The sequence below is a fragment of the Gallinula chloropus genome (assembly GCF_964237585.1).
Source record: "Gallinula chloropus genome assembly, chromosome: 13".
Lineage (NCBI taxonomy): Eukaryota > Metazoa > Chordata > Aves > Gruiformes > Rallidae > Gallinula > Gallinula chloropus.
Genome location: NC_140098.1, coordinates 4,843,783 through 4,871,387, shown reverse-complemented (window position 1 = coordinate 4,871,387; position 27,605 = coordinate 4,843,783). Strand labels below are relative to the sequence as shown.

General features: G+C 39.4%; 1 protein-coding gene across 1 annotated transcript in view; it reads right to left on the bottom strand.

Moving 5' to 3' along the window:
- The window catches only part of LOC311196478 (neural-cadherin-like), a gene marked incomplete at both ends in the record, with an annotated part of 58,241 nt that overhangs the window by 6,461 nt on the left and 24,175 nt on the right, over positions 1-27,605 (bottom strand). The window contains 23 exons of the mRNA XM_084270050.1: positions 347-527; positions 2,181-2,445; positions 3,219-3,385; positions 4,267-4,444; positions 5,008-5,131; positions 7,244-7,371; positions 7,878-8,005; positions 8,973-9,187; positions 10,032-10,309; positions 13,409-13,638; positions 13,843-14,027; positions 15,172-15,265; positions 17,069-18,683; positions 19,173-19,456; positions 20,013-20,156; positions 20,975-21,161; positions 21,854-21,981; positions 22,081-22,330; positions 22,739-22,906; positions 23,883-24,055; positions 24,995-25,165; positions 25,902-26,070; positions 27,099-27,271. Coding sequence (XP_084126176.1) covers positions 347-527; positions 2,181-2,445; positions 3,219-3,385; positions 4,267-4,444; positions 5,008-5,131; positions 7,244-7,371; positions 7,878-8,005; positions 8,973-9,187; positions 10,032-10,309; positions 13,409-13,638; positions 13,843-14,027; positions 15,172-15,265; positions 17,069-18,683; positions 19,173-19,456; positions 20,013-20,156; positions 20,975-21,161; positions 21,854-21,981; positions 22,081-22,330; positions 22,739-22,906; positions 23,883-24,055; positions 24,995-25,165; positions 25,902-26,070; positions 27,099-27,271 — 5,635 coding nt within the window. The remainder of the gene's footprint in view (positions 1-346; positions 528-2,180; positions 2,446-3,218; positions 3,386-4,266; positions 4,445-5,007; positions 5,132-7,243; positions 7,372-7,877; positions 8,006-8,972; positions 9,188-10,031; positions 10,310-13,408; positions 13,639-13,842; positions 14,028-15,171; positions 15,266-17,068; positions 18,684-19,172; positions 19,457-20,012; positions 20,157-20,974; positions 21,162-21,853; positions 21,982-22,080; positions 22,331-22,738; positions 22,907-23,882; positions 24,056-24,994; positions 25,166-25,901; positions 26,071-27,098; positions 27,272-27,605) is intronic.

The following is a 27,605-nucleotide window of genomic DNA, read 5'->3' as shown; positions in this document are numbered from 1 at the left end:
CAAGCTGGTGTTCTGCCCCACTCAGGCTAACATCCCCTCTTTTCCTGGTTTTCAGGGCACACAGACGTTCTGGATTTGCTTCTGTTCTTTAAACATTTTCAATCAAAACAGGCAGCAGTGACTGGGGGAGACACATGCCAATGTCCAGCAGCTCAGGGCAGTACCAGCAAGGACAATGCTCTCGAGCAGCCCGGTGTCTATGCAGGGATCCAGCTCAGACTTTTGCTGGGGTTCAACTGATTTGACGAGATTGACAGCAGCAGCCTTCAAAAGCTGGACACCTCTTCAGTACCCACCCTTTCCCTCCTGAATCCAAAGGGCTTGTGTTTTTATTTCCACCAATTACCTGCATTCATGCATCATCCACAGATCAATACAAATAAATTCCTGGTTACAAGGGTTATTCCTACAAGCCTCTGAAGAACAGCCTTCTTTGACGCCTTGGGCACTTAATACTGACACCAGCTCCTTCACGTGAGCATCCAGAGGGATCCTGTAGTTATTAAATCTGACATCCTTCATACATCCTGAGGCAAGGCACAAAGAGACTCTTTTAAAAGTCATTCAGCAAGAACGATCTGAAGCAGCTGCAAGATTTGGCAGCTGATGTTTAACAAAGGACCCAGGCTACCAATGTTCAAATCTAGCACTGAATTTACCTGAGCTTTCAGACCATCAATGTCCTCTGTTTTTTGACTGAATTTGCTGAAATTTTGATCAAGAATCACAGTGTTTTCCACAAGAACTATGTGCTGCTGCAAGCCCCTATTTGCAGATGCTCAAGGCAGCAGAGCATGTACTCCTTCACTATGTTTGCAATAGAAAAGTGCAAATACTGGGGAAAATCTGTTACATTCTTCTATGTGTACCAATTTAAATTGTGATTGGTTGATTTGTAATTGCAGATTACAGCTTTACTTCATAGAACAGCAAACCACTGATAATGGTGAAACACCACGTGGCAGTAATTCTGTACACACAAGATGCCTCAGCACTAAAGCTTATACCTTTAAGAGTTAAGTACATTTTATAACTTCAAAGCTGCTGAAGTTTCCGCTGCTTAACAGCAACATCAATTGTCTGTCTTCAGATTCTCTTCATTTCACTTCTTTAATCAATTTACTTAAAATCAAACACTATTACTGCCATAAATAAAAATTCAAAATGCAGTCCCTAGTTCTCAGCATAAACTATAGCTACTGGAATACTCCTAGTGAAACAACAGAAAACAAGCTTCTTCCAAATAATCTGTGATATTGCAAGTTACTGTTCTATTTGGTGAACATACATTCTATACATTCTCTCCATGCAGTTTCGGGTTACTCACTGAAATACTTTTACCTGGTGAACACCTTACCACTTTGATGCCAATGGATTTGCTAACATCTGGTTAAAGAGGCAAAAGGTGTGGGGGGAGGTGACAGACAGACATCAGGCACACCTGACCGAGTAATGGTGTCTGTCTTTCTTGTCAATATAAAAGACAACTGCAGAACTGTGCATTACTTGGGCTGTGACTTTAGGTGTATGATTTTAGTAATGAACTGCTTTGGATATCTTAACTTTACACCTCTCTCTATTTCCTTTGTGTAACTATTCAATTTCTGTCCACTCAGTTGCTGAAAACTTAAATTGTTAGCTGGAATTCAAAAAACATTTCTAATTTTAGTTAATGCTTCAAGGGAGTGACCACAGAGCCCAGCAATACAAAGGCAGTGCAGAAAGGCAGTAACCCAGATTCTGCTGTGTGCTATGCAATGCCTGTATAAAACGCAACAGAGGGACAGCTGTGCTCAGTGGGGACAGCCAGGTGTGTGTGAATGGGCTGGACAGAACCAGGCACTGAACCCATTCCATGTATCTGATGCAACCAGCCATCCACAGTTCACTTGGGAGATGCCAGCAGAGATCTAGTTATGAACACTCTACACAGAGCTGTGTGAAGAGATTACCAGCTTGTTCCAAGTCCAGTAGCTAACAGTGTTGGTACCTAATTCCCTGTTGTACTTTCTTCCTAGCCAGAACAGTCGTCCTGTTGCTTTGCAAAGTGTCATGCAAGAGATCTGTTTCCTTGGGCCCAACATAAACAAGAAAGCTGCTCACAATATGCCCACTCAGCACCAACCAACCTTCATTTTTACAGGTCTGCATTCTGAACAGCAAGATCAAGAATTGCTCACCTTGAAAACTCTTGTTTTGATTGAATGGGTAGGTGTTTCCAAGGACCAAGCTGCTGGGGTCAATCACAATCTCTTTGTATACTCCTGCTGCTTTCAGAATTTCTCTCTTCCCACCTCCTTCGTAGAGGCGAAGAGCAAATTCATTTTCATTTCTCTCCAGTGTGATATGATGCCATTCACCATTATCAATGTGGTAGGAGGGAAGGCTTACAGAATAGTCTCCATCACCCAGATTATATGAGACCACTAAGAATCCCTGAACAACCTTGTGGATAATTAACAAAGTAGTAAGAAAGAAAATAGAAGTCATCACCTGACATTTTGTATTCACCTGTAACTGTCACATTACTTGAACTCACTTGTATGTAATCACTGATCTTAGAGCTATTTTTTTTTTAAAAAATGGGTATGTTCACACTGCACATACAATGTAATAAAAAGATACTTCAGGTGCTACTGAACTAGATAACCTAAATATTGGTAGTAGTGTACTCACAGCAGTATGCAATTCACTCAGAGTAACTTTGCACTGCTTCTCTCCTGGACAAATTTGTGAGGTTATTCAAACAGTTGAGAATCTGGTCCAGCACGTCTACACAGACAGCTCAAAGCACCTTAGCTGAAGGGGTGACCCATCCAGTGGTATGTGTAAATGAGCAGGTTGTCATTTTCAGAGTGACATCATTAGAACTGCTACCTGCACCACTGGCAGGGTCTGTACTACACAGAATCAGCTACTCGTGACCACAGGACACCAGGGCAGACACACTACTCATCTTGTTCTGTTCAGCACACTGTACTTCACTGTAACTGGCAATAAATTCATTTGAAATCAAATGGGATACCACAGTTGTGTGGTCACTATCTTAAGTGAAGGATCAGATCTACAGGTGTCCACACAACAAATCCTCAGGCTCTTGTGCTCAGCCTAAGGTGTTCAGTTCTATTTCCAATGATGAAGCTCATGTTTCTCTGGGCTAACTGTTCATGGGCACTGACTTGACTTTATGCTCTTAGTGTCAGGGGTGCCTCGCTCACCTGTAAGGTGATGTGTTCGTCCTTATTTCGAGACAACATGCTGGTGATGACACTGTCAGGCTCCCGTGTCCGAATCATGGCTTCAAACAGTGTCCTACGGGCAGGCACACTGATGGGAAGCTGATAGCGAATATGACTTCCTGGCCCAAATGTATATTCCTTGGCAACTAAAAAGATAAGATAAAGATCTTTCAACCATTTTGTAGGGAATGGGAAATAGTATTGTTTCCATTAGTTTCAAGAGGAGAGTTGAAAGTAAAAGAAAAAATGGTAATGCACAGCATGGATCCGTGAGACATAGCTTGTCCACTGGGACATATCCCTTTATCTCCTTCCAAAACTTCCCCAGTCACTCTCCCACTTCATCTTCCTCTGTAAAGAGGTGATGTCCCTGCTGACTTGAAGCTGCCAATGCTTCTCCTTACAGTGCCCACACAGGATGACAGCAGTAAAGCAGTAGCTCTGAGCAAGACAAAAGAAGAGACTGCAAAAAAAAAATCAGTTCTACAACCAATTTTCACAACCTGCTACTTTATAATTGTCTTTTTGGTGCAAACTTCAGCTCCATGAGGGGTAAAGAAGAGCTCCTACTATCCCAAAAGCACAGATCCTTAAGCCAACAGAGTCTCCTCCAGACACTGACAGAGCCGTGATTTCCAATTCCAGCACAGTTCTATCCCAGCACAGTGAGTGGTATTTGCACACTCACATTTACAGACTATTAGGTATTTCTGAAGTGCAAACAGGTGCAAAACCAAAAGATTTGTGATGACAACAAACAATTTTGTTCATGATTCTTTTGTCAAGCAGTCACCCTTACACAGTTATTGCACAAACACTCTCAGGACTAAAGAAATGATCTGATAGCGGGAAAGTAATTTCTCAAAGGGAATTAGAAAACACACTGTTAAAAACTGCAGGCAGCTAGACTGAAACATGGCTTTACACAAAGTAAACATCAGAAACCATCTCAGCACAAAGATTTCAAGTTTTCTCTATTGTAAAATTTACCAGCCTATCAGAAACCCAAGAGAAAACCCAACTTCACCTTTATCACATCGATAGCCATAGTAACCCGGCAAACAGTGACAAGCAAATGAGCCCCAGTCTCCAAGACACCTCCCATGAACACCACAGGAAGACCCCATGGTCTCACAGCTCCCATCTGTAAGAGTGCAGCCAGGGAAGCTATTCAGGGACTCTGCAGGAGACTGAAGGTCATACACCTACAAGAGAAAATCACATGACACCAAAATACTATTTCAGAAACACTTACACTTCACTCTTAAACAGAAAGAGCTATACTGCAGAACAGGATGTTCTTCATCTGCACTGCTTAACATGCTAACTTTGCTTTTTGACATTGAGATTTCAACTTATTAAGACCATATTTTGCCTTTGAATAAACACAACTGACTATGCAAGCAAAAGAACCCCCTAATATTTCCTAACAAAACAGACAGCTGGCATAAATATACCATTATACAATTGCCATTCAGAAGTTCCCTGAACGCACAAAGGAGCTTGGAAGACAGCTGGCATGAAGTAGGGGATAAACAAAGGCATGGTTTCTGGCTCACAAGTACATCTGCTTGTAGTTAGGAAATAACTTTCCAAGGTAGTTATTCTAATTATGACAGAAAAATCCAGAATGTTCTTGCATTCTGCACTGACACGTGTGGGTGACAAACAGATTAATGAAAGCAAAAGTTTCAGGTACAATACAGATCTCCTGAGAATTTAATAAAGAAGTTTAATACTTTGCTAAAGCAAAACGTTACCCTTTTACCTGAGTGTCCAAGATGAAATTGCGCAAACAACCAGAAAAGTGTTTGTGTAGCAACTGTGGGTAGGAATATGGTAACGACTCTTTTACACCTCCCAGCTGGAGAACATGGTTCACATTCAAATACCTTTAAAATAATACGAATGATTAAAATAGATGTGAATTTACCTTCAAGCATAGGCATTATATAACATGGCAGATAAACAAACACACTGCTCTTCCAAATAAGAGAAGCTTTATACAACAACAGAAGAACAGAACTTTTATCTACTTCTTTCTCTGCAGGACAGTCAGTCAGTGAGCAGATGGCTCCTTAAAGTAAAGGGTAATTTATCTGTTAAACGTGATACTGAAGTCTATTGGGAGTTCAAGTGTGGGACAGTTAAAACATACAAAGAAACATACAAATAGACTATTCAGGTATGTTTGTGTCCAAGTCAGGAACAGCCGTGAAATCCTAGACACCTGTTCTCTGAGGAGTGTGTCTGTGTGTGAGCACTCATCCTATGCTGTAAGAATACTGCTACAAGATCTGTTTTGTGTAAAAGCTGAGTGTGTTTTAAAGGGTACAGTACACATGTCCAAGCTCTGTAATGTCTCCCAGTTATCCCTCTGAGCCAAAGAACTCCATGTTAGTGCTCACAAAGTTTCTTTTTCCCCTAAGGTATCAACTCACTTTCCATTCTCCTTTGTTCTTATGTTTCACTTTTTTGTGTGCTCCTTTCATGCCCATGAGGGCCCCACGCACCTACTGACAAGGTGTAACCCTAACACTAATTGGCACAGTTGCTGGCACTATCTGTTCCACTGCTCAAGCATCTTTATTAGTACAAGGGTTTCTCTAAAATATAACCTGAATATTCCTCACTGTAACCTAAGGCCCTGTACAGAAGAGATTGTCTAAATCCTCTTTGTAGTATTCCCTTATAGACACCAAGATTTATCATCTCTCTCCTCAGTTTTCCCTTCTTTCAGTTAAGTGACCTCAATTCCTTCATTCTTGATAGGTCTTATTCTCAGGGCAAGCCGATTACAGCCATTGCTCTTCTCTGGACTACAGGCAGTTGGTACACATCTGCCCTGCACTACTGCGCACAAACAGGACCCAGGACTCCAGCTGAGGCCCTACAGTGCTAACCAGAGTGGGCAACTTACTGTCCCGTATCTCAGAGGTGTACACACTTTGAGGTGTTGCTGTGGAGTACTTGCTTTTTCACATTGCTGACTCTTTTACTGATGTTTAGCAGTTGTTCCCTTCTCCGTATTTGTGAGGCTGGTTGTTTCTGCCTGCAGGCAGTATGTGGCCCTTTGCTGGAGTGGAAAAGTACAGCATATTTCTAGCCCCTACGATCATTTTGCTGAAGTAATTATTAAATCCCAGGCAATACCCTCCAACACTCTGGTCATTTCTGCCAGCTTGGTGCCAGCAGCAAGGGCAATAAGCATCAGTCCAAAGGACTCTCACAGAATGCAGCTGTCCACAGCCTTCTCCTTTCACCATCCAACTCTGTTTTATCCAAGGATAAGGGCTGACCCAACAGTACAAGCAATCTAAACCATTACACTTGTTACTGCACCTCGGCTGTCTTGCTTTGCTGGAAAACAAGCAGAGTCAATGGTGTGTCTCATTACAAGATGCTGCAGGCCACAACCAGGCACACCCACATGAGTTTGCAGCTGTACTACAGCTGCACTACAGCACGCCAGGCTGTGAACAGCTGCAGTGTGGACACGCACGCGTGCCTCCGACTCTGCCATAACAGCAGTAACCCTGGAACAGCCAGAGGTCCTGATGCACCAGTCTGCCTTACCCCACTCTCCAAAGTTTGTCAGAAGGAGCCTCCAGCCTTAAACCAGACAGCAGTATCAGTTATTGCCATTAAAAAGTCAAGTGGCCTAATTTCATGTGGTTTTCAAGAACTGTGACTTGCTGAAGAAAGTGAGAGAAATCCTGCAAGTAAGAGATGGTACACAGTACCCACAACAGCTCCACAGGACAAGCCATGGAGCATTCTGGGGCATGGGGGTGGTGTTCATTTAGTACTATAACACTACTGGGAAAAGGTTGGTTCCTTAAAATTTCTTTCGTGCTTTACGGTCCAGACTTGGCCCAGACGATCTCAGAGAAAAGCAAATGATTTCATGTTCTTAGTCATTAATAACTTAGCTTCAGTTTGATGAGTAAAATGTTCAAAGTCCTTCAAATAAACTGCTTTTCAGTGAGTCTCCAGAAATGTACCTTGCTCTTTGTGGAAGAGACCCAACGACTTCACAGTTGGTACGATCTTCAGTAGACAACCATTTGCCAACTCCTTCTATCTCTGAAACAACAGCTGCACTGCAGTGATCTAAAGTGAATCGAATGTCCTACACCAAAACAAAGGATTACTGAATTAAGCATTTCTGTGAAATTCAGTAAATGAGTTATATCAAATTTTCATCTTTTTCTTTTCGCATACCATGAAAGAAAAGGGGTTGGCTGATGTTTTGGGGTTTTTTTCCTGTTTTGTTTTGCATTTGGCAATAAATAGTAAAGCCAGCATGGAACCATTTGGCAAAAGAAGGCACTTAACTCTGCATTTAATTTATGCATGTGCTGCAGAGCTTAAAAAAAGAGAAAAAAAATAAAAGACAACCAAAAAAACCAAGACAGGAAAAAAGATTCCCCTGATCCTGGAATACGGATCACAGCATAGGCAGATTTGGAAACAACTGTGTTGTCTTCCCAAAGTTCTATTCATCAAATCTACAAGCACACTTAGAATAATACATATAATTACCCAGTCTGGTTTTATCACCTTACTGTTCCTGCACCAGCAAATGATATTGGAAATATAAGTATCCTGCTGTGGAAAAAAACTCAAATAACTGACCTGTCCATTGGTTCTGACTTCTAATTGATGCCATTTTTTGTCTGCCACATTCAGGTGACTCGGAAACTGCAGCATCACAAAACCTGAGCCATGGCTCATCTTCAGCACAGGAATGCCACTGGAGAGCTCTAATGCAACATGAAAAAGAGATTCAATTCAGCTATGAGAATCTTTCAATTTTCATATTTTAGCAGTTAGTGAATGTACTGACTTAATGTTTATTGCTTGTCACATATAGTGGGGTTCACTACAGAAAACTGGAATTATAGTCTATGACCCCTAAAATGCAGAAATATTCGTGCAATATAGTATCTGGTTTTGTATTTTAGATTGTGTCACTTCTAGTGTCAAAACACTAGAACTGTTTCCTATTAAACAATCTAGAATTTTATAATGCTCTAACACAATTAACAGATGCATGTTTTATTCCTTCCCATCTTCTAGTCAATTTTACATGTAACTGCAAAAAAAGAAGCAAAACAGACATGACTAACAATATCCAAAAACATTTACCTTTCAATTAATTAGGAAAACAGAAAATACCAACTGTACAGGCTGTGGTAACCTTCTAAATATGTGTCAACTCAGAGCAGTGAGTTCTCTTTGTGTATAAGCATTCCTATAGTGGCACACAGAGGCTGTATTAACCCATCAAATCATTATTTGTTTTAAAAAAGTGAAAAAAATGCCCCAAAGATGAAATCAGTTTAAGTGAATTCCTTTTCTCACCAAGCTAGGTAAGAATGACATGCAATTAAGACCGATTAATCATGTAATACCTATCTTCAAAGTACCTAAATTCCCATACAGCACTACAGTTTTCCTCACAGGATTTTTTTTTATATATAGCAACCTGTCTATTTTGCTTTCCCCTTGATTTCTACAAGTCTGTGATGGACCTGAAGCCATAGATAGGTGCAGGCTACAAAAACAGACATCAGAGAAGACAGACATATTAGGAAATGCTTCAAAATATTTTCCAACCTGAAAACAAATTATCTCATAAGACGGAAAGAGAATCCACACACTATTACACCGTTCACAGGAGTCTCATTCCCAAATGATGCTATTTTCCAGACACTTTTGCACAAGTACCTATTGCAATGAAGTTTTCTGAACTCCCAGGTTCTGGATTTGATAAAGGACCACTATATAGTAAAAGTCCATCTGGTACCACAGTAATAAACTCGAGAGAGAGCGAGCTTTCAAAACAAGGCCTGATGGGACGAAACCATGCATAACCATTTCCATGGAAACTGTGCTTAGTCTGCTGGCAGTCAGGCCCGTGAAATGAAGCTGGACAAAGGCATCTGAAAGAGCACAAACACAAAAAATACTCCAAATTCCCCAATGTTCAAGTTTTTGGGTTTACATGCCACAAATGTCGCACTTAAAATCGCAATTAAAGAAAACCCAAAACCCAGCAGTGAAAACAATCAGGATTTTAGTAGAGTCTCAGAGGTTCTTGGTAAATACTGAAATACTTTAAGTACAAAGCATATCTATCCCACTAGTCTATCTCCATCAAAGACCATTTTTTTGAGAACAATGACTTATTTCACTAAATAAGTAACACAGAATGCTACCTATCACTCAGTCAACTTATTACAGAGAGAACTTAGGGAGGTTAGTTTCTAGCTAAAATAAACCAGTATAACTTTGCTAAAGGAATACTGGTGCATGCCAGGGGATGCTACACAACAGCAAGTTTCCTATTTAATGTTTTCTGAACTCCTTATGACCCATCGTTTACACTACATTTCACTCCCCTACATCCCTGCTGCTACAACTGATGCTCACTTTTATCACTACTTTTCTGGAAAAGTGAAACAGAGCATACTTCCCATTCCTTCATATTGAATTAGGTGTTCTTAAAAAATGATGTGTTAATTACACCATTTTTGCTTTTCCCCAAAGCTTTCCTATATACTCAGACACTATTTCCACCACTTTCAAGACTACAGGACCATTACTGGGCTGTAAGTAGAGACCCTGTTGTCACACTCAGTGCACTCATGGACTTTTTTGTATGCCCTTCAGTCAAAAATATAATCAAATTTATGATCTTTTTAGACCTTTATGTTGTAAGGTCTGCTCAATGCTCCAAAAGAAGAAGAAAAAAAAGAAGATAATCTGCAATGCACGTTTCCTCACCTGTAACCATTCAAAGTGTCAATACACACCCCACCATTGAGACAAGGGCTTTGAGGGTAGGAGGAACAAGACTGATGAACCCGGTCCCTAGCTGAACAGGTGCAGACTGCGTTGATGGTGGTTGTTACAGAGACAAGGGACACGCTGCCAGTATCCATCACCGTTGGGATGTCACTCACAGTGAGGTAGTTTGTACACCCACTGCCCTCGCTGCAGTTGGCATTCCTACATTCATCTACATCGATCTGTGAAATGTTCAGTTGTAAAGCTGATTGGATCTAGGAGAAAATACAGTGTAACACATCACCAGTCTCATTCTAGTTAATGCTTTTAATTACTCCCTAATTTCTGAAAAATCTAAGCCATCACAGACTTAACAGAATGCTTTCATTTCTTGGGTATTAATTAGTAACAACCCCGACTATACAGGCAAGCAAGATACAGGAAAAATTTGAAAAGAATTACAGTAACAGTAATTCCTAAAAACTTAATCACTGACACAATGGGCTGTGAGCATATTAGATCTGTGCTGGCCTACTAACACTGTTTCCAAGGACAAAAGCTCTGAGAGCAGTGATACTCCACCCTCTGAGCTGCATCACAGCTCTCTGCACCCCGACAGCAACAGGCATGTTTTAGCTCAAGCAAAGATAAAAATTATTCCTCATGCTTTATACTTAGAAATTATTTCTTATGTTCTCTTTCTCCTAAGGATACCAGCACAAGAAAATGCAGGGCTGAGCTGCGCTCTGCAGTAATTCCACAGACAGGAGCCTGGCAAGACCACTTCAGAGCAACTGGGATCCAGGCTACTGATGCGTGCCCCATAAACTTGCCTTTCACATCATGAAATAAAACGCAGTAACTCAGCATACTGGATACTCTATTCTGTTCTTCATTAGTATTTCCTTGTTAATGGTTTTTATCATTAATTGAGGTTGTCTCTGAAAGCCAAATACTCAAAGAGAAGCACCTCACTGCACATAAAGGTCTTGTAACGCAGCAATTGTGTCTCCACAGTCTGCAACTTCTAATTCGAACAGCCTGAAGAAGAGCTAGCAGAGAGCACAAGGATGGGACACAAGCTGTTCACAGGAAGCCTGAGGACAGGACAGCGCTGCCACCACTTCAGACCTTTTGTGCTTCAGACAGTAGCCCTGGCACCAGGCTAACTTCTCACCGAGCCTGTTCCCTGGCACAACGGATTTCTTCCTTCTACGTGGCTGGGGATTTTGCACAGCTGCCTATAAAGGTTCAGAATTTTATTTGTATTTGGTGATTCGAACACATTAAAATGATGTGTATTTAGTGGCCAAACCTGAATACAAGAGACCACACTACTCTCTCAGGGGTATACACTGAGGTATACACAACCGTGAAACTAACAACACGAGATCAGCCTTAGGTACTCTTTATTTATACAATATGTATATTTTTAAATGGTAAAACTGTGTGACAAATATTTTAAAATAAGCATTCAAAATAACAAAACAAATCCATAAATACTAAAGCACTTTTTTTTAACTTGTGCAGTCATCTCAATTCACCAGTGTAAGAACTTTGACCTTTATAATCAATTGTCAGTATTATCCTCAAATATCATAACACATATTGAAAACACGTCCCCAAAGGCATAAAATGTATTTTATAATGACATGATGTATCCTGTCAATGCAGTTTTATGTCTGCTGCCCACATCTATCACCATTAGTGGAGCAACTGTAACACACATTTAGAGGGTTATAGAAAAACACAGCAGATATAAACAACCTTGGCTCCTTTACAGCATTAGGACGGATTATTTTTCTGCTAAATAAAAATAGTTGTAAAGCAAAATCCCAAGGAGGTAATGTAAACATATTATTTATTTAGCAATTCAATGAATAATTCCAGTGCTAATTACTTATTTTCTATATTTATTGTTAAACACATGTACAGAAATCTACTGGAGAAATTTCCAGCCATGATTGGTTTTCTGTAAACTATTGGTGATTACTCACTAGAGCTATTCATTAAATATTGAAAGATGATATATAATTAATACGAACATATTTTTTCATTAAAATATGTGAAGCAATCCCCTTGTTACCACTTTGATGAATTCACCTGTCATACATTATGGCACAGAATATTTGAAATCTATGCAATTTTGTATATTATTGATGCAGTAATTCAATAAATATGCAAAAGCAGCAGTCCCTATGCTTCATGAATACTATCTGTCTCTGGTATTTCCTACTTGGTCACTCTGAAGAGTGCCATAATCCACACAACTACTTAAGACACAATAAGGTGTAGGCAGGTGGTAAGTTAAGATACTCCTGTTGGGCCCCCGTTGTCAGACAGCCCCTACCGTATTCACACAAATGGCAAATTCTGTTTTCAGGAAAAATCCTCCATAAAATGTACCACACACTACTCTCAAATATGCCCTCAGAGCTTCAAACAACATGCCAGGAAGTGCTGCCTTGTCCAGAGCAGGTTACAAGCCAAGCAGTGGCATCTTGCCTTTGTGCAAGACAGCAGCTTAAGTGACTATTCAGCAGCAAAGCCAAAACCTGTAGGGCTACAGAAATAAAAGTAGGGCCAAGTCAGACTGTGTCTGGATAATTGAGCTAGAGGGCACAAAGGATCTGGTAAGAGATTAGGACAGTTAGGGAACATCAGGATGGGGAAGAAAACACCTCACACTCACTCAGGAACTATTCCCCTCTTGTAACAGCAAAGTTGGCAGAGGGTGTCACTTTGTATTTGAAGTTGTGCCTTGGAGAGTTAAAAACAATCAAAAAATCAGTTGTCTCCATCTCACTTATCTGTTGTAACTGTTCTTCTAACCCGCATACCCCTTCCAGCAGGAACTTTTCTATGGACTGTCATCTCTCTGTACAGCAGAAGCTCCATTACTACAGTAACCACTCTGGCTTTGAGGAATTATTCTGATATCACATTCAAAGGTCTGATACATTACACCATGAAACACTGACTGGAGAAAACACAGGAACTGTACTGTGATGGGAATGGAGAACCATCTCCCTGCGACTAAGCAGTGGTCATATTTATTGGACCAGAAGTTAGTACATACAAATATGATCATACACATGGGATAAGGAAAAGGGAGAAAGCTTAAATCAAGCACTTGCTTGACAAGTGTTCTTGACCCGAGTGAAGGACACAAACTTTTCTGTAGATCTAGCACATTCTTCCAGTGAGGTCTGGGATACATACTCAGCAAAGTATGTGGGTAATCACAGAATCACAGAATTATCAAGGTTGGAAAAGACCTAAAAGATCATCCAGTCCAACCATTCACCTATTACTACTAGCTCCCACTGATCCTACTGATTTACACAGAGGCGTGACAGCACCAGGCAACATACCTCATTTTTGAATGCTGCCATCTCAGCGTGCAGCTTCTCAGGTCTGTAATACGTCGAGCCAGCACGGACTGCAAATCTTACATCTGTCTGTCTGCCATCAATGTTCATCACACTGAAGACAATAATGTCACTAAGTTTGGTGGGTAACAGTTTTGCTAGTAATTCCTTGAACTTGTCATGTTTCGCTTTGCCATGTTCATCTTTCCTTATGAACTCTTCTGCTGTGACATCTGAGTTTGGGATTCAAAAATGAACAAACAGGAAAGAGTGGGAGACCACACGTTAACTTCTGAATTTATTCCTTATTTAATAATATGTAAACATACTGCAAAGTGCCTTACAGCAGTAAGCAAATCAAGTATTGATATAATACCTACATCACAACCAGTTACAGAAGCAGCTGACCTAAACTTTCATCAGCGACTAAAACTCACCTGACAGACGCAGAGTGGCTGAGTTTTGTATGGCCTCATTGTCCAGCTCTCTGACATGCATTCGCACTGTAGATACAACATCAGGACAAACTCCATCAGAAACTCTAACTTTTAAGTTGTATGTTCCTTGAGGAGTGTTATCCACCATCGTCAGAGAACCAGTCCTCTGATTTAATCTGAATGAACTAGATAAAAACCAAAAATGGAGAACTTACTTTATACAGGAACATAATTCTAAGGCAATAAATGTTACTATGAAGTTTCCAGGATAAAAATGTATGGGAATTAGCAAAGAACCTCTGAAAAGCACCAGAAACACCTGAATTCAGAAATAACAAGCTGCAGGGCTTATAAAAAGACGTTTTTGCACTCAGATACCCAGAGTTCCCCAATCCTGAAGAAAAGCAGCGTGTAGTTGAACCAAAGGGTTCAATATAGTCGTTGTGGGCTGGTCTATGCACTAAGTAAGAGAAAGTGACAAAATCACACAGTCATTCCAGATTCTTATTTATCCATCTGGAACAGGGCAAGGACTGTATGACATCTCCAACAGCATTTTCATTTGCCACCTCAAAGGGACAGTAATCAGCAATTATGTAAATAATCCACAACCACTATTATGGAACAGTAACCTCTTAAAATGGAAGCAGGAGCAGGGGCAGCTGATGGGCAGAAAGTCCAAGTTAATTTGGGGCTACAAAAAAGCCTTTAAACTCTCACTCACAGTGGAAACAAAAACTCACATTCAGTTTCAAATCCGTTTTCTGTATTTCAAACAGCATCCAATTGTGCTGTATGTCTTCTCACTTTCCGATATGAACAAATAACGTTTAAGTAGGAATTAAGGATCCAATTCAACATTTCAATTACTCCAGTAATCTGAGAGTCATGGTTTTCACATACAGTTGTAAATTTAGCCATTAATGAAGAACACCAAATTCCCTGCCACTTTTGATGAAATTATTCCACTCTGCCCTTTTAAATCTGGGATTTGTACTCCCTCAACTCTAACATTTGAGGGCAAATATTAAAAACTCTGCCTATTTTTAAATTGGATCTTACAGAATGCACACTTTTAAATAAATTAACGATGACATCTGACTAAAAACCAACATCATACTGTGATCCTGCATTCTCATGGAAAAAATGCTTTATGCATTAATTTTTAATACCTAGCTACCACAGTGAAAGGAGTATTCAGAAGTTGCATTTCTTAATGCACTCAATAACCCTGGCTTTATGCACATCCTGAACAAAAGAAATACATGGTGAGTAAAATAATTACAGAAGCATAAATATTACTCATTTTGACACAAATACAATCCTCACTTGAGCAGTTTTCCTTCAGAGAGGAATGTTTTATTGTCCCAGTCATCTTGATCTGGTGCAAACACTTCCCCAAGCACTGTTGTTGACCATTTTCCTGTTGAGATAAATGATAATAAATCTCTGTTTAATTTTTGCTTTTCAGCACTTTATATTCTGCCACATTCATTATTGCATTTATTGTTTTCAGATTCTTACTCAATTTGGTTACAGTTATGATCCAAGATTCTTAAAATAATGCATAGCCTGCCATATGATTCCTGCCAGTTCTGGAAAGGTGAGTACACTATGGATGTCACATGAGAGAAGAAAAGCTGAAAACAATGCAAAACAACAACAGAATGATACACAATTACAGCTCTCTATAAAATTCTCAGACAAAAAAAAAAAGGAGAAACAAATAAAATCACCAAATCAGGGGTTAATCCCCCAATGTTTCCTTGCTATTCTACTGTTTCAAATGGGATACGAGGAGAATCCAGCAAAAGAGGGAGAACATCCTGTGGGGTGCAGCTGGGAGAAAAGGACATGACTAAGAAAAGGAAATGGGCAAGAAGCCACCAAGCTGTGCCAGTTCTTGGCCCTTTTTTCAGGCCCCTGTGGGCTGTCACAGAAGTGGAACATCAAAGCAGCTGTTTTCAAACAGCAAAAGGAGCAACCCCAGGGAAGGAGACCTTTGAATTCCACAGCCAAGATCCAGCAACACAGTAAATTTTTAAGGTTCAAATCTGGAGCCAATCCACCCTAGAAAATTCATTCTCTTATTTCTGTGGTAGGACCTGGTTATGTCTTTTTCTAATTTAGGTGTACTGAATTCAGCAAAAATAACTAATTGCAAAAACCCCCTGTAGATTAATCTACTCTAATATTTATCAGAAATTCTACTACCACGATAATAACTGAGGTATAGCCAAGTCTATCTGGAATGGAGTATCTGGGGAAAGGTGTAATAAACCATGCTTAATAATGGCCACCAGGACTAATTTCAGGTCAAGCCTGACAGATAATTTCAGGAAAAAACACAGTAACAGAAATTCAAGACAAATCTTAGAATACATTACTAAGCTGTTAACCCTTCGCTAAACCACTTTGATGAGAAAATGCAAAGCATTCATGTAATGGATGATTTGCTCTGCTCTCTCCCACTACAATGTTAAACCCCATATAACTGTTTCATCACTAGGTACTGTGCACCACCACCCAGAACATATCCAGAACAGCATTTTTCTTCCCCCTCCACCCCAGATCAAGGTCTGCATGTTGTCAGTCACTTACTGCACCCCAAAGCTTATTCTTTTCCTAAAAAACGCACTGACACAGCTTTCTTTCTCTTTGCTCCTTTCATGCCAGCAAACAATTTGCCTCCTCTGTATGTCTACCCTGCTTAGCCACACAGTGGCTGCCACAGTGGAGGTGGAACTGGTAGTTCCACCTAGTTAGTAGTAGGTAGTTCCTCCAAGTTTCTGGGTAGGACTCATCTATGACCCTTTGTTTCTCTACGTTGCTTCAGTTCTGCCATTCCCATCTCCAGAACTCTCAGTGTCAGATACTCTCCGAATCGTGTCTGCACACACAAAAATCTTTCCCTCTGTGTGAGTGAAAGCTAGTGAAAGGAAAACACGTTTTATTGGTTTATAAAAACACACTGGTTTTCCTGCAAGTGCAGTATATGCTTGTCCACAGCTAACAGTTTTCTGGTAGATAATCTTTTACACAACAGGGTCTGAGCTTTGCAAATATACTTTGCCCATTTCCCCCCAGTTAGTAGTTTACAGAACTGGAGTTTCAGTTTTGAAATACATAAACATACAAAAAAATAATTTGAGAACTGCAAGAGAGCAATTATGTCTAAAACTGTGCAATATGAATGAATCTGATATAATATCCAGATAACACTTACCTTTGCAACTGTACACATAGACATCCTTATGGCCAGATTCATGGCAGTTGTCATTTTCATCACCGATTGTTATAGTTAGGGTGTTTGTAGAGCTCAAAGCTGGAATCCCACTATCTGTTATAACTATTGGCAGGTGAAAAACCTTCTGCTTTTCTCTGTCAAAGGACCTCAAAGCAGTTACAGTCGCTGTGTTATTTCTGTTGTCCGTAAGAGAAAAATCCAAAGAATTCTGATAATCTGGTGGCAATGAGAAGGTAAAGGGCGGCCCGTTTTCCTCACTGTCTGGATCAAATGCATGGAGCAGTTTTGATGTATGGTTCATGTACACTATTTCAGGCCTCAATATGTTTTCCCAAACTACAGGCATGTATGGTGCCTCAAACCTTGGTCCATTGTCATTCACATCAAGCAAGTTCATCACAACGGTAACGCTTCCTGTGCGGGCAGGTGTCCCTTGATCTGAAGCTTGTACAATTAAACTGTATTTCTGAATGACCTCACGATCGAGTGTATCTGCCACCATCACATGACCATAGTTGTCAACCACAAACTGCCTCATAGGATCTGAATCTGATTTTATAGAATATATAATGTTCCCATTCAAACCAGAATCTCTGTCTGTAGCTCTCACTGTGGTTATCGTAGTACCTACAGGTGTGTTTTCAAAGAAAGGGCTTGTCTGAATAAACTGGGAAAGGAAAACTGGGCTGTGGTCATTAGAGTCTTCAACTTCAATGAGGCAGGCTGCAACGCTAGAAAAGTCAAGGTCTTCCACTGTGACAGTAAGATTAAACTGCCTTTCACGTGCATTCTCAAAATCCAATCTTTTTTTCAGTCGAATAGTGGCACACTGTTGTTCTTTGTCATTCCCAATATAAAACTTCTGATCTGGGTCTCCCCCAGTGATACTGAATATTAAGTCAGCGTTTTCACCAACATCTGCATCTGTAGCACACACCTGCAGAACTTCGGAGTCGATGGCACTGTTTTCAGGAACTACTGCCTGCCACATCTTTTTTGTGAATTTAGGTACATGATCGTTGACGTCTGCGATCCAGATGGTGGCAGTGCCAGTTCCTGTGAGTCCTCCCCCATCTCTTGCTTCAACAGTAAGAAAATAATTTTCAGTCCTTTCTCTATCTAGCATTCCCCCCGCTACATGGATTGTGCCAGTATTGGGATTGATATCAAACATGTCAGTACCAAACTCATTTTTTACATTCTCTGTTATCCTGTAAGTCAGGACAGCATTAAGACCTACATTTGGATCATCATGATCAACTGCAGCCATTTCCATGACTAAAGTGTCTGCAGGAGAATTTTCAAAAACACTCCCATTGCAATCAGCAGGCATGCATATGAACACGGGTGCATTGTCATTTATATCCCACACATTAATAATTACATCAGCAAATCCTGTAAGTCCTTCTCCACCTTCATCAGTGGCCAACACAACAAATTGCCACAGTGCTTTCTCTTCCCGATCCAGCATCTTGTGTGAATAAATGCTGCCTGTTTTCTCATCTATTGTGAAAATATCAGCTGCGCCATGCCCATGCAATGAGTATCTCAAGTCTCCTTCATCCACACTACTATCAGGATCTTTCGCCATAACCTACAAAAGTTTTGAAAACAAAAGCACAGAAATCCGAAGTTGCTTAATGACTGCACTGTATCCCACATGCTACAGTCTAAAGGGGTTCAAGCAAAAGTGTATGATGTGCTATTAATCTCTGCGAGCCAGCTGAATGGCAAATGAGAGGTGGCTCAGGGACAATTCAGAGTAGGTAAATGTGCTTTGCTCTGCAATAGCTGTGTACATATTCTAATACTAAAATAGTTGGGGTTTTTTTCCTATTCATAGAGGTAATTTAACTATGCAATTCTCATGGCTACTTTCAAATGTTTATTATTTTTAGGAACACAACTGATCCACACCCTGCTTATCCTTACTTCCTTCATGGTTATTTTTCCGTAAAAGTCCATTTCTCCCACTGACAGAAAAACTCAATAAAACTAAATTTCATTAGTATGTCTGTGCTGGATAAACATAATCCCTGCTCTTTCACTGAAATATTATCATCACTGAAACTGCATACCCTACCTGAAGTACAAAGACTGGCAGCCCATCCAGCTCCTCAATTATACTTCCATAGTATTCGTTGATAGAGAAAACTGGTGTCTCATCATTTTTATTCATTATATTGATGATAATAACTGCATAATCTTCCCATTTTCCATCAGAGGCCAACAAGTGAATCTCATACATCTTTGTTTCTTCGTAATCCAGTGGCTGGGCAATAAAAATGGCTCCTGTTTCTGGTTCTACATCAAGTACTCCCCCTGTGTTTCCAGCAGTGATCTGATACCGCAGTTTAGTATTTGTTCCTGCCAATTATCAACAGTGTCAGAAAACACACAGAAGAATGTCTTTTTACATGACCTATGGCTGAATTACTGATTTCAAGAAAAATCAATACAACTTAGCCTCATCATATGCATTTAAGAAGTCTAGATTCAAACATGAGAATGTGTCAAAAAGAAAAAAAAAAAGAAAAAAAAGAAAAAAATACAAAACCACCCTAAAACTATACTGTCCACAGACAGAACAAATTAACCTCACTGATTCATTCCAGTTCACCAGGAAACTTTTATTGTCATCCATCTGTAAGAAAATTATTTTATCTATAATAAATTTCTATTTGCTAGAACAGAAATTATTCCCATCACCCCACACTAATGCATTGCCTCCCAAAATAAGAGTGATTTGACTAAGATCACTGCTCAATTATGAACTAATGTTCATGCCCAATCAGTTTACACTTAAAGAAGTTTTAAAATCTGAAGACTAACTAGAAGACATTCTCCTTCCTAATACCATTAAATATATCTCTTATGTGTATTGACAGTTTAGATTCAGCTATGGGGAACTCCAATACTTTACCTTCATCTTCATCATTAGCACTGACTGTAATGACAGTGGAGCCCACATCCTGGTCTTCATCCACGTTTACTTCATAGACACTCTGAGTGAAGACAGGCTTGTTATCATTCACATCGCTGATAAAAACGCGCACGTAGGCCGTGTCTAGAGAGACAAGAAACAAGAGATTAAAATACTCAGCTGTGCCACTTCTGTCAGCTACAATTCCTTAAACTGTCTAGCTGCACGTTAAATGAAGATGAATATGCAGACAATACAGAAACAAACCCTTAGGGTTGTGGACAATATATATACCAACATTACTCAAAAGCACTTGGATATCAAATGAATGTCACATCTAATTTGTTTAAGCAGATAATATGTGAATAATTGATGCCTAATATGGCAATTGTACAGTTTTTAGTCAGAAAGCTTTGTCCTGAAGCCAGAAAAGCCAAATTTCAAGTCTTTCTTTAAGCACAGCCTTCATCTGAGAATGCGATTTTCTACACTGAACTTTCCTGGTTCATTCTTCATACTTACTTTTGACTGAATACGGTACCATTTGCAGTGCTTTGGGAAACACCTCCACTACCCAAAGATCTGGATCCTACTGAGAATGGGTACATCTTTTCTAGCTAGGAAATTCTTCCTAAATTCTAACTACAAAGCACTAGTTTTCTTTTAATTTCAGAACAAAAAACTTGCTTGCTCATCATATAAAACGTCTCTTCCAGATCGATACAACCATTGCACAGTCAAACCGTAAAAAACACACAGAATAAAACAAAAAAACCCCACAAAAACCCAACAAAAAATCCCACAAACTCCCCCCAAAACCCCCACACTAAACCAAAAACAATGGACACATTTTCATAAGTACATTTGAGGAAAAAAAGGGAAACTGACATTTGTGCTTCAGAGATGCTGTTTTCCGAGACCAATCCAGGGAAAATCACACATGATAGACATCTGTCTCTTACCAGAGTTTGGTTTCCCATGTTTTCCAGGTCGAGATGATTCAGAGCCATCTACTGACTTGACTTCTAGAAGATAGGATCCCTTCTTCTCTCTATCAAACACTGAGGCAGTGTATATTGAGCCTGTTTGTGAGTCCAAGTAAAAATATGTGTAGTCTCTGCCACTGTCTTGTAACAGCGAGTAAGTTATCTAAAGGATTAAGAAGCAGCTGTTAATACACACTTTTGTTGGATAATTCACAACTAAGTACTTAAAGAATAGAAGAACAGTCTTGTACAGAACTCAGTCAGGACCAAGAAAGCTTGAGCAATTCAGTTAATTAAACTTCCTTGCATGTTATCATTGACCACTTTCTTGTCTCTGTTATATAGTTATATATACATATGTTTTTGTGCATTTAACTTCAGCTTGCCCTCTGGTTCTACGGATATACCCACTTTTATTTTTAAAATTGGTAACAAATACATCCACTTTCTAATGTTAACTGGATATATTTTCTAAGGATTCAGTTTTCAGTACCCACAATGACTTATAACTCCCAGAAGCTTTTAATGTATTTTTTCTTCCATTAGTTTACCCAATCGCATTTTAGTTCTGTGTGAACCTCTCCAAATGAGAGCATTCTATAGCAAGTCTTTAGCCTCAACTACTCATTTTATAAATATTTCTTCTTTGCTTTCTGTCTTGCACCTACTAGTTTTAATTGCATTTTCCACATGGCAAGACAGAGAAACACGTAATTAACTATTTGATTTCATTCCATGTTTCCCTGTTAACCATCCCCTTTCTAGGCTGAAGGCTTCTAGTCTATTCAGCCATCGTTCACAGTGAAGTGATTTCACACCTTTCACCACAGAAGATGTAGGGCCCCACTTGCTTACCTCACCATTCTGACCAAGGTCAAGGTCAGTGGCAGACACCTGAACAACAAATGTCCCAACATCAACTCCCTCCATTACTGAGGCTTCATAAATAGGTGAAGTGAAGAATGGGACATTGTCATTGACATCTGAAACATCAAAAAGAGTGCATAAAGGGAAAAGTATAAAACTTTTAAGAAAAAAAGCTATTATGATTGTACTGTAACATCACTGAACAGCTTACAAACCTGTTACATTAATATAGACCGTAGCAAATGCTGCCAGAGGAACTGCAGCAACGTTCTGTGCTCGAACCCTCAGGAGAAAGCTCTTTGTTGTTTCATAATCTAGTGGCTCAGCTACCAGGATTGAAGCAGAACCATCATGTCTGTTTGGAGTCAGGTAGAAACGAACTGGCATGTTAGTCTCCGGAACAAGTCCCTCTTCTAGGTTATAAGTCACACGGGGATCACCAAGGGGAGAAGTTGCTTTGATTGTCTGCACAGTTCAAAAAGCGTGTGTAATCAGCACATCTGTAAGTTCAGCAACACTTGTAAAGCTTCTTTGCACTGACTCTCCCAGACCTTCAGCTCTCAACTGAAAATGCTGGGACAAGTATCTCCTGATACCAAACGTTAACCCTGCCCGATAGATCTCCATGCTGCAAACAGCTGCAGCCAAAGGTTACCAGTCATTACATTTGGTCACTTACACTTTTAACCTAAAACGATGTATTTTGGAGTTACTTCATAAAGCTGTTCTGAAAGAAAACTGCTAACAGATCACTGGTCCCTACAATAGACAAACTTGTTGTAAGAGCTCACTATATTTAAGAAAGTAAGCAGTCTTTAATTATTCTATAGCCATAGAGCTACAGACAAGCAAATGAATCTGTCCCAACCTTACCACAATTGATGCATCTCGTGTAGTGTTCTCTGGAATAACAACTTCATAGCTGTCTCTTTCCCACTGGGGAGGCTGGTTTTTTGCACTGGTAATAGTTACTATGAGTTCAACTTTACTGCTTCTATTACCTCCATCTGTAGCAATGATCTCTCGAACTATAGATGACCTCTGAACAGTAAAAGAAGGTTTCATTACTGACAGTTTTGATCAGGGTTCCCATGAGCCTCATTTGTCCCAAAATAAATGAATACCTTTAACTGCAGAATACAGAACTCAGAATATGAAAGAGGTGCAATGCTGCCGAAAATTCTGCTATTTGCTTTACTTAAGATTGTTGAAAATGTTTATTTTTCTTCATAAACCTTAGCAAATTTGTTTAAAACAAAACCAAAGCACACCACTTTATGAAGACCCTGAGTTCTTTATCTTATCTATCAACAGCTTTTGTTATTAGGTCTGTAGGGTTCTTAGATTCAATAATAAAATCTATCATTAAAAGGATACATCTTCACCGAAGTTTGTGTGTCAGTTACTTAGAAATTAAATTTCAATATTAAAAATATCTATTGGATATTTAGAGACTGACTTCTAGACCAATATTGTTGCTTCAACACAAATTACAACTCTGAAAATATCAAACTGCTCATGTTGGTATTTAGAAATGGCTGAAACTGGTGAAGTTTTGATAACTACAGGCAACAGTTTTGTTCATTATATATTCACCTTCCTGAGGGATAGCTAGGCTGAGTCCACCACAACCAACATGTATGGAGTTGGAAACCTGTATCAGAAGCGACATTTCACACTTTTTCACATTCAGGTTTGTGTCTTAACTCACAGCCTGTTCCCTGCTTTCAGGCTCAGCCCTCCAGCACTTGGTATTAGCATGCCAAAGCTAAAGAAATCGGAAAAGCAAGTTCTCAGAGGCAATGCTGTCACAACTGCTAGTTTCCAGCTGAAAGCAGGGCTTGCTTATATGCAATTCACAGTCAATGAACTCATCAGCTAAGAGCCTTAGACTCATGTTTAAATTAAACATGACATATCGATCCCTTAATGTGAAGAGGTAACACAAACTCATGGCCTCAGTCCCTCCTATGATATACTGAGACAGCCAACTAAAAAAGGAAAGCAAGCGCCATACCTGAGATATGGGCTGGTTCACAAACACCCAGCCTGTAGTAGGATTAATTTGTAAATAATTTGGTTCTTCATTTGCTATTGAATATGTAATGGCAGCATTTGAGCTGTAGTCATCATCATGGGCCGCCACACGAAGAAAGCTGGTCCCAACTCTTGTGTCCTCTCTTAGGAAATCTAATGTAAGGAAAGGGTATTTCAAAGTGATCATTAATTCACTCAAGTACCACAAAGATCTTACCATGAAATGAAGAAATACTGAAGTAATAATGTATGGAAGCTGTAACTTTATCTTCCTTGGAACAATGGCCATAAAAAACAAACTATTTTAAAGAGCTGCTATCACTCCAAAGTTATGGATCTCATTTGAACTTTGAATTATCATATTCATACCCTGGAATTCTTATTTCTCTTAAGATACTATTTTATTTTTGTCTTGTATTTTTACTAAGAGATCAATTGTTCTGAATGAAATATGCATAAATGGAATTCTAATTTATTGCATAGAACCAGCTGAAAAGGACCACATTGTCAGGTGAACCAGGTGAAAAGGACCACCATATTTCTCACTACTTCCTAGGATTTGCATAGTATAAGGAACTGAGAATTGTCAGTCTCCTTTTTATATGAGTATTATACAGGCCTCTAAGTGTTTATCCATAAACAGGAAGGGTTTTTGGAGAACAGAGGAGGAAAGGTAGAACACCAAACAATAAGGGATTATGAAATTCAAATGGGATAAAGAAAAGTATGGAATGAAAAGTTACAACAAAAATCTATTAACCAGCACTACTCACATTCTTATTACAACTTTCACATCTCTGTGTAGTACCACAGACACGTGGTACTCTCAGGTAAGGAAAGATACTGACGTGGCTATTGTTTCAAGGAATTTTCCCAAAACAACACTCAGGAAGGCCTACCAGTCTGTACTTGTTCCATTGCACATTACACAGAGCAACAATCCTGCAATCAATCACGTTAATTGCATCTCTGGCTACAATCACCTAGTTGGCCACACGATCTACTGCCAGGAAAGACAAAACCCAAAAGTCTTAGACATCAGGTAAGCTCACACTCAGGGCACTGAAACTCTATCCAATGACTCTCAATTACATTCATAGTGTGTGTTTTCAAATCTGGGATCATTGTCATTTTGGTCCAGGATGATAATATTTATCTGACATATTCCAATGAGCGGTTCCGCTGCCTGATCTGTTGCTGTCACAGTGATTGGATATTCCCGCTGTTTTTCTCGATCAAATACCTGAACAGTTGTCAGAACTCCTGAAAACAAGTTAATACCAGAGAGTTAAAATACTGTGCATTTGACAATATTCTACATCTACATCTTTATTTGTCTGTCAACACAATGAGATAGAATGCAGTAGGTTAAGTACACCTGTAATGTGAAATTCAAGTTCAAGGATCCAATCCCAATATTTAAGAAGTTCAACAGCTTAAACTGAACTGCTCTGGCAGATACAACTTCATATACACTTACACCAATACACAACTGGACTGATACTTAGAAAATGGGGATAAGTACCAAACAAAATGAATGAGTTTATAAAAAATATTTCTTTTGAAAAAGAGAAAGTACAAGGTAAAAGCATGTTTTATGTCTTCTTTGCTCCAGAAGTTCAGCCTGAATTTAGTTTCAGCCAAGACTTAGTCTCCTAGTTGTTCATAAGATCACTGTCACTCAGATAAATCATTCATATGCTATTAGCAATGTACATGTAAAATATAGTGGGTTTCTTTAAGTTTAGTTATAAAAACACCAAGTTACTTTACATAGCAGAACTTCCACATTTCAGGTAAAACATAAGTTCTAGTTCAATACTGGACATGTATGAAACTAAAAGGAGAGCATTTCATCATGCAGTTAATATTTTGTACTTTGCTATCAAAAACTACATGAAGAAGCATGAAGTTTGATTTTATTTAAGCTTTTTTTTTTTTTCATCAGCATAACAAAGTGGATTCTATATGCCAGTATCTGTTCTGATATTTGCCTTACCTGTGTCAGGATGAATGCTAAATGCTGGTAGGACACCACCTCTGTGCATCAAGCCATATTTCACAATACCATTGGCTCCTTCATCAGCATCAGTGGCTTCCACCTGCAGCACCACTGTCCCCGAAGGCTGGTTTTCCAATACAGAAGCATGTTCCCGGTAATAATGGCACTAACAGAGAGGGGGGAAAAGATTAAAAATCAAGGAATTACCACACCATTTGATAGGAAGATATACTGGGTTGGGGGGGGGGGAACACAACAAAACCACAGGAAAAAAGAGAAAGATGTAGCTCTACTTCCAGTCCCATCACTGATATTAATGTGTTTTCTGTACCATGATTGCTTAACACTTTGCTTGCTATTTTGCAATAATATGAACAACACACAACATGAGGCAACTGCACAACTCCAACAAAAATATATAAAGAAGAAGTTACAGCTGCTTGTACTTCTAAATGCAAATATTTTTCTATCTTACCAAAAGTCTTATAAAACAGAGAGCATACACTTCTTCAAACCTCAGAATACCTTTGGTCAAAAAGGGATTTCTACACAAAGTAACTCTGTCAAGGACAGATTACTGAGTTTCCAAGACTGACATGAAGCATCACTGACTTTTCAAAACATGCAGTAGTGCCCATCAACACTTCAGTCAACAGCATAAAACTTGAAATTTTTAGACAACAGATCCTGCAAATGATTTAACATTCTGAAAACATATTCAAGCATTTATTTTTTACAGTACTTTACAAATTACACTAAAACACTTTCATACTTCTCTCTTTCATCAGTTCCAGAGATACAATCATCAGATGCCACCTATGGAATTTAAAGAGGTATTCTGTAATATTTTAGACCAAGTCTACTGCGTAGACAGCTATACCTATCTCCTCACACATCACATTGAGCCTCCAAAAGTTATTCACTCAACCTCACCTTCTAAAATGTCAGAGATGAGATGTGGTTCAGGGAAGAGAAAGTGCTCACAGGAGCTGTTCTGCCACAGAACAAACCCTGTAAGTCTTAGAAGAGGGGTGAAAAAGATGGAAGAATGAAGACATCAACATCAGGACTCAACGAGAGACAAAACCAGACCACTTCTTGAATAGGTCATCTGTTGCATCATTTGCAGTGACAACACAGTCTGCAACATTTACCACACAGTCTAATACAAATAACCGAGCCTCATACATTTACCTTCTGAAAGACAGGTTTGTTATTGTTGACATCATCAACTTTCACAACAACCTGGGCAGTACTGGTAAGAGAACGGGGCCCTCCAGAGGTGTTATCATCAGTAGCTGTGACATTAAGTACATATTCTGTCCCCTGCAGCTTAGGAAATGGACTTGAACGAAGTCTAACTAGCCCTGTAAAAACAGCAACAGGTTGTGGGTTTTTACTGTTTTTACTACATGAACCAATTACTGTTATTTTTCTCACTAGTAAGCATGATGACAAACCATTCTGGTTTACCTATTCACCAATAAACCATGAGGCTATTACAGTTTAACTTAACTATGGTATTTTTACTGTAGTCTGACACTAAAACAAAATTAAGACAGCACAACAGGTTGGTTTGGCTGCAGGTATGTCTACAGAGCTAAATGAGACAACAGCTAGCGCTCAGCTGACCTGCACATAATAGCTTTCCTCTACCTGCTGTAGAAAAAAACCACAAATCAGATCAGAAAGTCCAGGAAA